We start from the raw sequence: 13549 nt of genomic DNA on the forward strand, positions 1-13549 counted from the left end.
TTCTTCTATTTTATTATTTTTTCCAGTCTTCTATTTTAGATAAAACACAGACATTTATAAGTGAAAAGATTTTTTAAATAATTTTTAAGATTTTATTTTTAAGTAATCTCTACACCCAACATGGTGCTCAAACTTACAACCACAAGTTCAAGAGTCACATGCTGGAGGGTATTATGCTGAGTGAAATAAGTCAATTGGAGAAGGACAAACATTATATGGTCTCATTCATTTGGGGAATATAAATAACAGTGAAAGGGAATAGAAGGGAAGGGAGAAGAAATGGGTAGGAAATATCAGAAAGGGAGACAGAACATAGACTCCTAACTCTGGGAAACGAACTAGGGGTGGTGGAAGGGGAGGAGGGCAGGGGGTGGGGGTGAATGGATGACGGGCACTGAGGGGGGCACTTGACGGGATGAGCACTGGGTGTTATATGTTGGCAAATTGAACACCAATAAAAAATAAATTTATTATTAAAAAAAAAAAAAGAGTCACATGCTTCACCAACTGAGCCAGCCAGCCCCCCAACCAAGATTTTATATAAGTCAAAAATTAAACATTTTTTGATAATCTAATAGCATAAAAATTGTGCTATGATGTGCATATAAGCTAATTAAGTAATTCAAAGAGTCAAGTTTAAACCAGAAAACTTCACTAAAAATATAAGAGTTCTAAAGAAGAAAAAAAAATCACCAACCATAAAAGAACCAATGTACTTTGTGTATATCCGTCCAATATAAGCATGAAAATATAATTCCTGGGGCACTTAGCTGGCTCAGTCAGTAGAGCATGAGACTCTTGTTCTCATGGTTCTGAGTTCAAGCCCCATGTTGGATGTAGAGATTACTTAACAAAATCTTAAAAAAAAAAGAAAAGAATAGAAATATAAAATATAATTTTTGTAAAGAAATACTATCATATACTCCATGCTGCAGGCTTTATTTTACCTCTGTTCTTTTAGTTGTGCTAATTCTTCTCCAATAAGTTTTGGTCTCTGCATCTGTTGGACCCTGATCATCTGTAGAAGTTGGTCAGCTTCACAATCTGGCAGATCACCCTTAACAACAAATATAGAATAACCTAAAAAAGAGGCAAAAATAAACTAAAACAGCTAGTAAGAGATTAAAAATAGATTTAAAATGATAACAGATAGAAAGGCAACACAGTATAGTGGAAAGAATACAAGCTGAAGAGTGAGAAAGAGCTGGGTTCAGGTAATGGTTCTTTCACTTACTGGCAGGGTGATCCAAGACAAACTATTCAAAGCCACTAAGCCCCACTTTTTCCATCTGTAAGATGGGAAGAGCCACCTCATAGTGTGACTGTGAATGAAATAATGTCTGCAAAGGGCCCTACCAAAACAATGCATGACCAAGTAGACTAATCACTAAATGTAATAGAGAGGTGAGTAACAGAGTGGAGAAGAGCAAGGAATTTGGAATCAGATGGCCAGGGCTTTGATCCTACCTCTTCCAATTCCAAGACTGAGTATTGTCTGATGCTGATGATACGGTACCTCCCTCAGAGGACTGTCATGAGGACATAATCATATAATGTGTGTAATAATGTGAAATATGGGTTAAACCAATCATCTGTAGAAATAGCTGCCCCCACAACCCTGACACATCCACACTCCTCTCACGGAAAACAGGAGCTGGGAATCCAACGCTGAGAATCTAGTCAAGGTGTTGATGATGTGGTTCATATTTTCAAAGAATTACACTGATTCAGTGTAATTTTTTATAAATATGATTCTAAAAAGCTAGAGTTTTCACAGCTAAATACTCCACACAAAAACTGAACATGGGTGGACTATACCTAAGTCATTCTAATCAATTTAAGCTTATCTACCATAAGTTTTTCTTAAACTCTGGTACTTATTACTGGATATCCTTTGTGAGCATTAAAAGATAACAAAACAAATGAACAAAGATCAAAACCACTATTAATCGAAAAATTCAAAACAGTACATTAACCTTTATTTTTTGAACACGGACATAATATGACTAATGTACTTTTTTAAAATAAGGACAAATGTGTTCAGAGTTTAGATGGTCTAGCATGTTTTATGGCAGTAAAACTGTTTCCAGATCTTAAAGTAAACGTGTCCGCACCATGGCATTCCATGAAGAGCATCAGGAGTATCAGAAACTGTCTTGTTCAGGGGATCCCTGGGTGGCTCAGCAGTTTAGCGCCTGCCTTTGGCCCAGGGTGCGATCCCGGAGTCCCAGGGTCAAATCCCGCATCGGGCTCCCTGCATGGAGCCTGCTTCTCCCTCTGACTGTGTGTCAGCCTCTCTTCTCTCTCTATGTCTATCATGAATGAATGAATGAATGAATGAATGAATAAATAAATAAATCTTTGAAAAAAAAAGAAATTTGTTTTGTTCAGGTGGCATAGTAAATACTTCAAGGGGTTAGCTTTCACTCTAAGTATGCTGTTAAGAGACTGAAGGATGAAGAGAGAGGAGTGCTGTAACATGCATTCCATTGTTTAAAAAGTACTCTGAGCTTCTTTGTAACATATAGGAAATGGAATGCAAGAGAGACCCTTACTTACTAAGACAGAAAACCTGATGGACAGAATATACTGGGAGAAGAAAAACCAGCCTTTGCAGACATGTTCAGTTTAAAATGCTTTCTGGACTTCCCAAGTGGAGAGGTCAATGTGAGGAGTTTGGTGTTCAGGATAGATGTGTAGACGGGAGATAAAATATGGGAATTACAGGCATACTGATTTTTTTAGAGATGATATTTAAAATAATAGGACAGCACATAATCAAGAAACTGTCCAAGGACTGACCTCTGGGTCACTTCATCACAACAGACTACCAAGAGAATAAGACCCACAAAAGGAATCTGAAAGAAGCAGCAAACAAGATATGAGGAAAACCAGAGCATAGTGGCCTGGAACCCAAGTGTGGACAGTATTTCAAGAAGGAAGGGTATACTCAGGAACCAAGGTTTAGGCATGAAAGGAAAAAACATACTAGTACATGAAATCAAAAATGTAAATATACTATAATCCTAAACGTAAATTGGAAAGAACAACATGACAACAAACCCAGTAGCAGTAAGCAGTATTATTAAACGGGCAAGAAACATACAAGGTAAGCCTGAAACACCTTGCCTTTGAGAAAGTCTTCAAAAAGCTACAGCAGTCATTTTGGAAACTTAGGAGTCAACTTCAAAAGGCTCTCCTTGGTCTACATGGGACAAGCTTAGTATCAATAGGAATAATAATGACAATAGACCAAAACACACAAACTATGTTTTATGGATTAGTTCACCATAACATACAAAAACCCCAAACTAACTGGTTACCTTTGGAAGAAGGACACTGATGAACCCAACTCATCTTTAAAAGCGATAAAATGAAGAAACATTTATCCTATTTCTCCCAGAAGAACTAAACTTCAGGGGCACCCAGGTGGTTCAGTGGCTGAGCATCTGCCTTTGACTCAGGTCATGATCCCAGGATCTTGGGATCAAATCCGGCATCAGGCTCCCAATGGGGAGCATGCTTCTACCTCGCCTGTGTTTCTGCCTCTCTCTGTGCGTCTCATTAATAAATAAATAGGGCAGCCCCGGTGGCACAGCGGTTTAGCACCGCCTACAGCCCAGGGTGTGATCCTGGAGACTTGGGATTGAGTCCCACGTTGGGCTCCCTGCATGGAGCCTGCTTCTCTCTCTGCCTGTGTCTCTGCCTCTTTTGCTCTCTCTGAATAAATAAATAAATAAATCTTTAAAATAAATAAATAAATAAAATTTTAAAACAAACAAAAAAACTATACTTTAGGAGAACCAAATCACTGATCAAATTTTATCTGTGTACAAGTATCCAGCTAATACAGGAAGGCATGATAAAATCTACCACCACCAATTTGCATCAATCTAGGAACTCAACATCAGTAGTTGCTCAAATCACAGAAAGACAACCAGACATCAAGTGTCACACCATCTGTGAAGTGCTCCACTGTCTCCCCACCTTGCCCTCAAATTAATCTGAATCTGATCAAGTCTCAAACTCTAAAAGGCCAGTCTGTTGGGTATCCAGGGCTCTGAGAAAAATAAAGATGTTATCAGCAAAATTCATAGCATGGGAAAGAACGACCCATTTCTTAAAAAAAAAAAAAACAAAAAAACAGGGGGATCCCTGGATGGCTCAGCGGTTTAGTGCCTGCCTTCGGCCCAGGGCGTGGTCCTGGGGTCTCGGGGTTGAGTCCCACATCAGGCTCCCTGCATGGAGCCTGCCTCTCTCTCTGCCTGTGTCTCTGCCTCTCTGTGTGTCTCTCATGAATAAATATATAAAATCCTAAATAAAAAATTTATTTAAAAATAAATCAAGGGGAAAAAAAGAGGAAACCTGTAGACTTGGAAGACATCAATCAATGCAATTAATTGCATTAATTAATAATTATTTCAACCTGACTAAAGTGAAAAAATCCTAATACACAACCAAAGAGATTGGAAATATGAACACTGGTGGCATCTTTGATGTTATTAAAGCATTGTGCCTAAATTTTTTGTATGCTTGTAGCATTGAGGCTATGTATTTAAGAGTGCTTGCTTTGAAATACTTTAATTCAAATAAATTCACAGAAAAAATAAGATGCTCAAAATAAGCCAGGGAAGGAAAAAGTGTAACAAGATTGGACATGAAATAATTGTTGAAGCTGGGTAAAGGATATATGAGAATTCATCACATTTTCTCTACTTTCCGTCTGAAATTTTCAATGAAAAAGTTTTATTCTGTACCATCCACATGAGGGGATCATCAACTATGCACTTAAGTAGATGAGGTCCAATAAAAGGAAGACTGAGATTGAAATACAAATGTGGAGGTCACCGGTGAACTTGGAAGAAGGCTTTTTGGTTAAATGCTCATTATGACAGTGATTGTGCTCATTATGATTGTGACTGGAATGAGTTCAGTAACAGGAGACAATAAGAGGTGAGGTGAGTCTAAGGAGAAAATAAAAATGGCAGGTAGCTGGACTTCTCTGGAGTCAAGAGAGACTTTTTCGTTTTTGGTCAATAGAAACAAAGGGTTTAATCTCTGTTGATAGAAGTAATACAGAAAAAGGGGGTGAAGTGATCATGCAGGAAAGTAGACAAATGCAGAAGCAAAGATATTGAATAAGTGAGAGGAGCTGGGATCCCACCCCACAGTAGACAGGATGGTCTGGGTCAGGAGCAGGGCACAATTCACCTACTAGCTACTTTACTAGGGCTCAACGCACAGGCTGACATAGAAGCAAGCTGACACATTTGCTGGTAGAAAGATGGGCAAGTTCTCTTTTCATTGCTTCTGTTTTATCAGAATATAAAGACAAGCCATAAGCTAGGAGTCAGGGAGAGGGGAGTGATCAGAGGTTTAAAGAGATGCACTGGAAAATAAGCACGTTGGAGAGAGGCAAGTGAACTTACTACAAAAACACAGTAGGAATGTCAAGCAGCCCTAAAGGATCCTCTGAAACTTGTGATCATATATTTAAAGCAAAATCAGCCATCCTAATTTATGTTATTCTGTAACCATGTTCTGCTACTCTGATGCAGGAATGAACAAACCCAAGATCTGACTTTAACCAGGGCTGGCATTTGTCATGGAAGTACGATGAAAGGAAGGAAAAAGAAGTCGAGGAATACATCAGATTGATTATAATGATGGGTTACAGAAATAAGCAGGTTCAGACAGAAGTATAGATGTAAGAGGAATGTTGGGTAGAGTTTAAAGAATTGTTGGATACGGAAAAACAGAGAAAATATAGCGTAAAGACAGAAGGCAATTGTCAAAGAGTAAAATGTGACTGGGATTTGAAGATGGTACAGTTATTGGTAATAGCAAGGCAAGAGTGAAGAAAATATTCTTTGAAAATAAAAAGCAAGGTACTGAACTGGATGGATTTTTGATGTAGAAATCACTAACAATGATGAGAGTCCAAGTTGAGAGAAAACAGTAAGTCAGACCCCAAAATCTTCCAAGGAAAAGGATGATCACAGATGAATGCAAAAGAGTAAGAGGGAAAGTTTATTTTTGTTTTTTTTGTTTTTAAATTTTTTTTCTAATGTCAGATATGTTAAAGGAGCTGGAGTTTCCTTTTTGTTTTTAAATTTTTTTTCTAGTGTCAGGTATGTTAAAGGAGCTGGAGTTTTTAGGGAAGAATAGTGGCCTGAAGGGGCAAGAAGAAGCCAGAAGAATACCCACCCCCCACTCTTAGTCATGGGATCTATGGGGTCTGGAAGAGCCATTACTTAGTGGGGTGAAGGAAGCACACTCCTCAGGTGGAGGGCCAAGAGTCAGTGAAAACTCTACCTGGACAGTGTCTTCCAAATCACAGATTAACATTCACCAAGTAAAACATAAAGATGATTTCACTGCTATAAACAATTATTATTATACTTACACCCAATAGAGTTAATTTAGCTCCCTTGAAAGATAACATTATAAAAATTTCAGTCTTTATTTACCTTCCTGTTGTAATTGAGCTAGGAAAAGTGCAAGGTATGTGTCTGATATTAATTCTGGACCCGTCAAGAGAGAATTCAAGTTGAACCACTGAAAAGAAATCATAAATATTTAAGTTAATGTACATTGTAAGTAATGAGGAAGTTTTAACATGTTAAGAATATAACCCACCTAAATTTATTAAGACTAAACAGCAAAAATCTGTCAAATTAAGATTTTTTTAAAAGCATTAAATAATATGATTTTTAAGAACTGAAATAAATGTTGCAGATTTATCAGTATTAAATGTTTTAAAATGCTTTTTCAAAAATAAAATTTTGCTTTAAGTCATAAATTTTAAATCTCCCACCCCGCAAAAGAGCATAGATACTGATTAATACTTTTAAGTATCTTTATTGATAGGTTATAATTAAATCTTTTTTCAAAGTATCAGCCCAACAAAAAATCCTAATCACAGTATACTGAAGAAAAATGAAGCTACACAAAGTTTTCCCACTGCTGATAATTTTGGTTAAAAGATTTCAGGGTTGCCTCGGTGGCTCAGTCAGTTAAGCATTCGACTCTTGATTTCAGCTCAGGTCGTGATCTTAGGAACATGGGAACGAGCTTTGTGTCAGGCTTTACACTCAGTGCAGAGTCTGCTCAAGAATCCTTTCCCTCTGCCCTTCCCCCTGCTTGTGTGCTCACACTATCTCTCTAAAATAAATACATAAAATTTTAAAATATTTCAATTGTGAGAGAACTGGACATTCCAGGAAGAGAACTTCTACAATTGCCAATTGATTTTATAAACATCACTAAGCCACTAAGCCACTATCACATGTAATTAAAATCATTTAGTCACTACTTCATAAGACTCCTAATTTAACCCACAAGATAAGGAAGATTGAAAAGTTCCCGTCAGCATTATGACTGACTACTCTTCCTTGATTTTGGCAGAGAATGCTTTTCCAGTCATCCATTTCTCCAAAGACAACATACAGATGGCAAACAGACACGTAAAATATGCTCATCATCACAGAAATGCATATCCAAACTACCATGAGATATCACTTGTCAGAATGGCTAAAATCAAAAACAAAAGAAACAAGGGCTAACAAGGATGTGGCAAAAGAGGAACCCTTGCACACTGCTGGGAATGTAAACTGGTACAGCCACTATGGAAAACAGTATGGAGGTCCCTCAAAAAATTAAAAATAGAACTACTCTATGATTCAGTAATTCCACTACTGGGTATTTACCCAAAGAATCCTAAAACACTAATTTGAAAAGATATATGCCCCTCTATGTTTAATGCAGCATTATTTACAACAGCCAAATTATGGAAGCAGCCCAAGTGTCCACCAACAGATGAATGGATAAAGATAGAAGATAAATACACACACAAACACAGGAATATTAGCCACAAAAAGGAATGACATCTTGGGGCACCTGAGTGGCTCAGTCAGTTAAACATCTGACTCCTGATTTCAGCTCAGGTCATGATCTCATGGTCATGGGATCAAGCCCCAACTCGGGCTCTGCACCCAGCTCAGAGTCTGAGATTCTCTCTCCCTCCTCCCCTCCCCCCCCCACTTGTGTGTGCATGCTCTCTCTCTCTCTCTCTAAATAATTATTTAAAAAAAGAATGAAATCTTGCCATTTGCAACATGGATGGATCTAGAAAATATAATGCTAAGTGAAATAAGTCAGAGAAAGACAAATAATGTATGATTTCACTCATATGTGGTATTTAAGAAACAGAACAAAGGTACAAAGAAAAAAGAAACAAACCAAAAGACAGACTCTTAACTACAGAGAACAAACTGAGGGTTACCAGAGGGGAAGGGACGGGTAGATGGGTGAAGCAGGTGAAGAGGATAAGAGTATACTTGTGATGAGCACTGAGTGATGTACAGAATTATTGAATACTATATTGTACACCTGAAACTAATATAAACACTGTATGTTAACTATACTGGAATTAAAAACAATACACAGAAAAAAACCTTTTCCAATCATATTTTTCATAATACAAGGACCTCATACACAATACATAATGAAAAATGTAACCATAAACAAAAATATAGAGCCAAAGAGAAGTCAAAATTTGACATTTCTTGTATTTGTCAAAGATAATTTAAAATGTGAAAATTCAATTTTACTTATTTTTATTTAAATTTTTAAAATTTTTAAAGATTTTACTTACTTATGAGAGAGAGACAGACAGAAAGCACGAGCAAGGAAGAGAGGGAGAAGCGGGCTCCTTGCTGAGCAAGGCATCTAACACAGGGCTGGACCAGATCCCAGAACTTGGGCTCATGACCTGAGCCGAAGGCAGACATTTAACCAACTGAGCCACCTTGATCCTCCCCTTATTTTTTTTTTTAATTTTGATTTATTTATTTGAGAGAGAGTGTGTGTTTGTGTGTGTGAGTGGGGGGAGGGGGTAGCGGGAGAGAGAATCCTCAAGTCAGCTCTTTGCTCAGCAGGCTCAATCTCACAAAACAGGATACAGACCTGAGCCAAAACCAAGAGTGGAACACTGTTATCGGTTGAGCCACCCAGGTGCTCTGAAAGTTCACTTTTAAAGAACTAAAATTTTTAAAACCTCTCAAAATAACGATGTAAGTTTACATGCAAACCAATACAAAGGGACTTCTGGGACCTAAGTCTTCAGATCTTAAAAAAATCCAGTGAGTACTTTATATAGAAAAAGTAACAAATACTTGATCATATTTTTTAAAAAATATAAACAAAAGTCAAAGGTTAAATAATCATGGCATGGTCCTCCCTGGGTTTTCCTTAAGAGTTGATCCCTACTCAGGTCAGCCTCTACTGTGCCACACCATCTTCCTTGCTCTTTATAACTCAGGAGGGACCTTTAGAAATAACTAAGTCACATGAAGCTGCTTCTAGGAGGCTGGCCTAAAAGATAATAGTAGGGCTTCTGCTTTGAATTCTCTTTTATTGATTTAATCCAATGTTCTCATGCTTGATTTCATTTTCTTTTTGCTCTGTAGTATTTCTATAAACAGTTTTATGGAGATGTAACTGACATGTGAGAAATCACACACATTAAAATGTCCAGTTTGAAGTTTAACATATGCATATACACCCATGAAAGCTCAACACAACCAAGAGTGTTTCTTGCACCCCTTACGATCCTCTTCTCTCACTGTTCCTTGCCTTCCTCATCCCCAGGCAACCACTGGTCATTCTACTTTGTCACTATAGATTAGTCTGCATTTTCTAGATCTTTATGAAAATGGAACTTTCCAGTATGTAGTATTTTGTGTCTGGCTTCTTTCACTCAGCATAATTATTTTTAGATTCATCTATGTTGTTAAACATATCAATAGTTTGTTTCTTTTTATATTAAATCATTTACAAGAACTCTTTTGAAGATTCAAAATTCTAATAAAAAGGACTTTAAATAATTGTGGTATCATGTACATAGAAATTCTTTGGTAATTATTTATAAAAATAACATCTTAGGTACATTTCTTGATCTGAAAAAAGGCTTGTTCAAGGCCTATTCCATGTTCTTTTTGAAAAAAAAAAAAAAAAGAAATGACTTTATGTAGATGTACAGATTACATGGTGTTTTAGCACGTGAGTAATCTTGATATGCTAAAGCAAACATGACTCAAAAATTTATTCATGCTGGATGTTGTTTCAGGCCTCATGATACTACTACTATACACTGAATACAAATCTATAAAGTCACAGTTAACTGGAAGAACATCTTTATCACATAAAACTCGGTAAAGTAGTCACATCTGTACTGCATTAAAGAGAAAGTTTTTCTTATGATATAGTTAAATTATGCAGTTGACCCATGAACAATATGGGGGTTAGGGATGCTGACCCCTGCACAGCTAAAAATCCACATGTAACTTTGACTCCTCAAAAAACCCCAACCACTGATAGCCTACTGGTGACTAGATGCCTTACTTCGAATGTGAACAATTAACACATATTTTGTATATATATAATACACTTGTTGGGTTTTTTTTTAAGTAGGCTCCATGCCCAACATGGGGCTTGAATTCACAACTCTGACACTAAGAGTTAGTTACATGCTCTACCGACCAGCTACGTGCCCCTTATATACTTATATTTATAATAAAGCTAGAGAAAAAAAATGTTACTAAGAAAACCATAAGGGAAATACATTTACAGTACTGTATTTTTAAAAAATTCACATATACGGGCAGCCCTGGTGGCCCAGTAGTTTGGCGCCGCCTTCAGCCCAGGGCGTGATCATGGAGACCGGGGATCGAGTCCCACATCGGGTGCCCTGCATGGAGCCTACTTCTCCCTCTGCCTGTGTCTCTGCCTCTCTCTCTCTCTCTCTCTCTCTCCCATGAATAAATAAAATCTTAAAAAAAAAATTCACATATAGTGAATGTGAATGTGAATGTGAATGTGAACCCATGTAGTTCAAACCCATGTTGTTCAAGAGTCAAGTATGTATGGTTGTTTTAAATCTGTAAGGGGAACTGATACTGTCTTTTAAAATAGCAAATCTCTATCAAGATTGAAACCATACCACATACACATTATTGGTAAGTTTCTTCATCTTTAATTTTCCAATCCTTTACATTTTAGTTGCAAATGGAATGCAAAATGAGAAGAAAGACGGGGAAGGGGAGAAACATTACCTGTTTCCCTAATTTTCTAACTGTAAACCAGTGTTCTTTGTAATTGCATATAAATGATCTTTCATTTCTAGAAAAAGAAAAAAATACATACACAAGTTGAAATAGTAGAGTTCATATTCATTTAGTTTATCTATTGGCAAGTACTATAAAAAACATTAGGATTATGCTTACAGCTAAGGATCACTGGTTTTTAAGAAATTACAAAACGGTATAATTCTCTCTGCAGATTAGCAATGCCGTGCAAAAACACTGGCATCACACAGCATTTAAGGATCAGCTCTGTGCTGCTACACACTGAGGTGTGGGGAAGGCTCAGTGGGCAGATATTCATAGACATCCCCTAAAGATATAATAGGAAATTCTAAGGGAATGAAACCAGGAACATCAAAACAAAAGCATTCAAAATATACTTTTCTTCTTTAAGAAATTCTAACTTTAAAAGTCAAATTTAGGAAAAGCAATATAAAATCTTACATGGGATCGATCCTGAGCCTCTGATACTCCGGACTGTTGAAGAGAATTAGTTCTAAACCCCAAACTTTCAAGGCATTGCTTATAACCTGTTTAAAAAAAAAAGAAAAAAAAGAAAAAAAAAAAAAAAGCAACTTTCCATGAGCTAAACTATCAATTCCAAATTTAAGTAGTTTGGTCATGTGAAGTGTATAAACAACTGTACTCTATGTATAATTTTCCCTGGAAAGTTACGGTTTTTAAAAAAGTTTGTACGTATAGATATATCACTAAATCCATAAAGAACAAACATAGCATTAAAAGAGTGCTACTTACACTAGGTTTCTGGAACATTCCAGAGAAGCACACAGTTCCTAGATGAAACTGCCTCAAAAATCCAGATGTATATTTGATCCAGCAGGTACTATTCTTAAAACCAGTCCAATATATGCATGTGATAATTTGGCTGCTATGGATCCTGCTTTAGAAAAGCTATATTCAACTTAGAACCTGGGCTGTCAGTAGTGATGAAAATTTTGTTTATTAGGAGTTCTTCCTGAGAATTTAAACTGAAGCTCTCAGACTTTAAGCTTCTATTATCATGGGTCTGTAATTCATAGGGGAAAGAAAACCAGAACAAAAAATAAATCTGATTACTTCAAACTGAGAAAACAAAATGGATTTCTGAAAACCTACTATCTGCCCTCCAGGGTGGCCAACAAAGAAGGGAGTGAAGCAGGTACTAGCTTGGATACAAAGTGAATGCAATGTGGTGGACAAAGGTGAATGGGCACCAAGAACAGCTCTACACAAATAAGCCATGGCGGGTGCCAGGCCTGCTCGAGCTTCCCCTAGCCCTGCGGCAGCGGCTGCACACTGCCATCCACAATGGAGCACTGGGTGGAAATGCTCCTTAGTGGGGAATCCAGGAGGACAGCACAGGGGGGTGCAACAGAGGTATCTGTAGAAACAGACACCCCAAGAAGAGGTTCTGAAAGAACTCTGGACACACTTCCCAAGGGTGAGAAACAGAATGAAAGACCCAGATAAAAGAATCTCACAAGCACATCTACCATCACCCACAGAATTCAAGGGGAGTGTAAGTTTCAAAAAAGAAAACAAGCAAAAGCCACGGACCATAATAAAGAGATACAGTCCTGGTAGGCGGATTTAAATGGAAGGTAGTAAGCTGCTGCATTTTCTCAAATTTATACAAGTCGTAAGTTTGAAATACTGTGACTTATTGGAATTATGTTTATCAGCATCCAGATGTAAATTAAATCATCTCCTTTCAAAAAGCCCTAACCTAGAAATGAGGGCTCAGGGGTGCCGGGGTGGCTCAGTCAGTTAAGTGTCTGACTCTTGATCTCAACTCAGGTCTTGATCTCAGGGTCATGAGTTTAAGCCTCGTGTTGGGATCCAGGCTGGGTATGGAGCTTACTTTAAAAAAATAAATAATAAAATAAAATGAAGGTTCTACAATCCTAATTTTCATGTTTAACTCTATAAAAATCCAGTACTCTAGAGTATAATCTCATACTTTTTTTTCAGTTTTTTTCCTTGTGCTCTACAGCTGATTTTTATTTTATTTTTTATAATCTTATACTCTTAGACACTAACTATTGGAGGAATTTCTGAAGGTCACATCATTACAGTGATCATGAAAGGCTGTGAAGAGATATTCCTATCAACCATATTCTCAGCTTGAACAGTGCCTGGGACATAAACAACCCTTAGTACATGCTTGTGACTACTTACCTGAATAGAGAAAAAACCACTGTCATCCATATTTCCAGAAGGCTGCTGTTTAATGTGGACAGGTAGTTGAGGCGGGGGTTGAGGATGGGGAGAGAAGGATTAAAACTGTCATTAGTGTGCATTTTTAAAATAACATCTTGTGCAATCCCATTTATATAGTCAAGAGCAGAGTTATAATTAACAAGTCAATGCCCCATAGGAAAAATGGTGCATCCGTTTCTAAACAG

At 37.2% G+C, this 13549-nt stretch overlaps 1 protein-coding gene across 1 annotated transcript in view; it reads right to left on the reverse strand.

The window, feature by feature from the left end:
• The window catches only part of ATXN3 (ataxin 3), a 36370-nt gene that overhangs the window by 17274 nt on the left and 5547 nt on the right, over nt 1–13549 (reverse strand). The window contains 5 exon segments of the mRNA XM_035720099.2: nt 948–1080; nt 6471–6558; nt 11115–11181; nt 11589–11674; nt 13323–13367. Coding sequence (XP_035575992.1) covers nt 948–1080; nt 6471–6558; nt 11115–11181; nt 11589–11674; nt 13323–13367 — 419 coding nt within the window.

This window comes from Canis lupus, chromosome 8 (assembly GCF_003254725.2).
Source record: "Canis lupus dingo isolate Sandy chromosome 8, ASM325472v2, whole genome shotgun sequence".
NCBI lineage: Eukaryota > Metazoa > Chordata > Mammalia > Carnivora > Canidae > Canis > Canis lupus.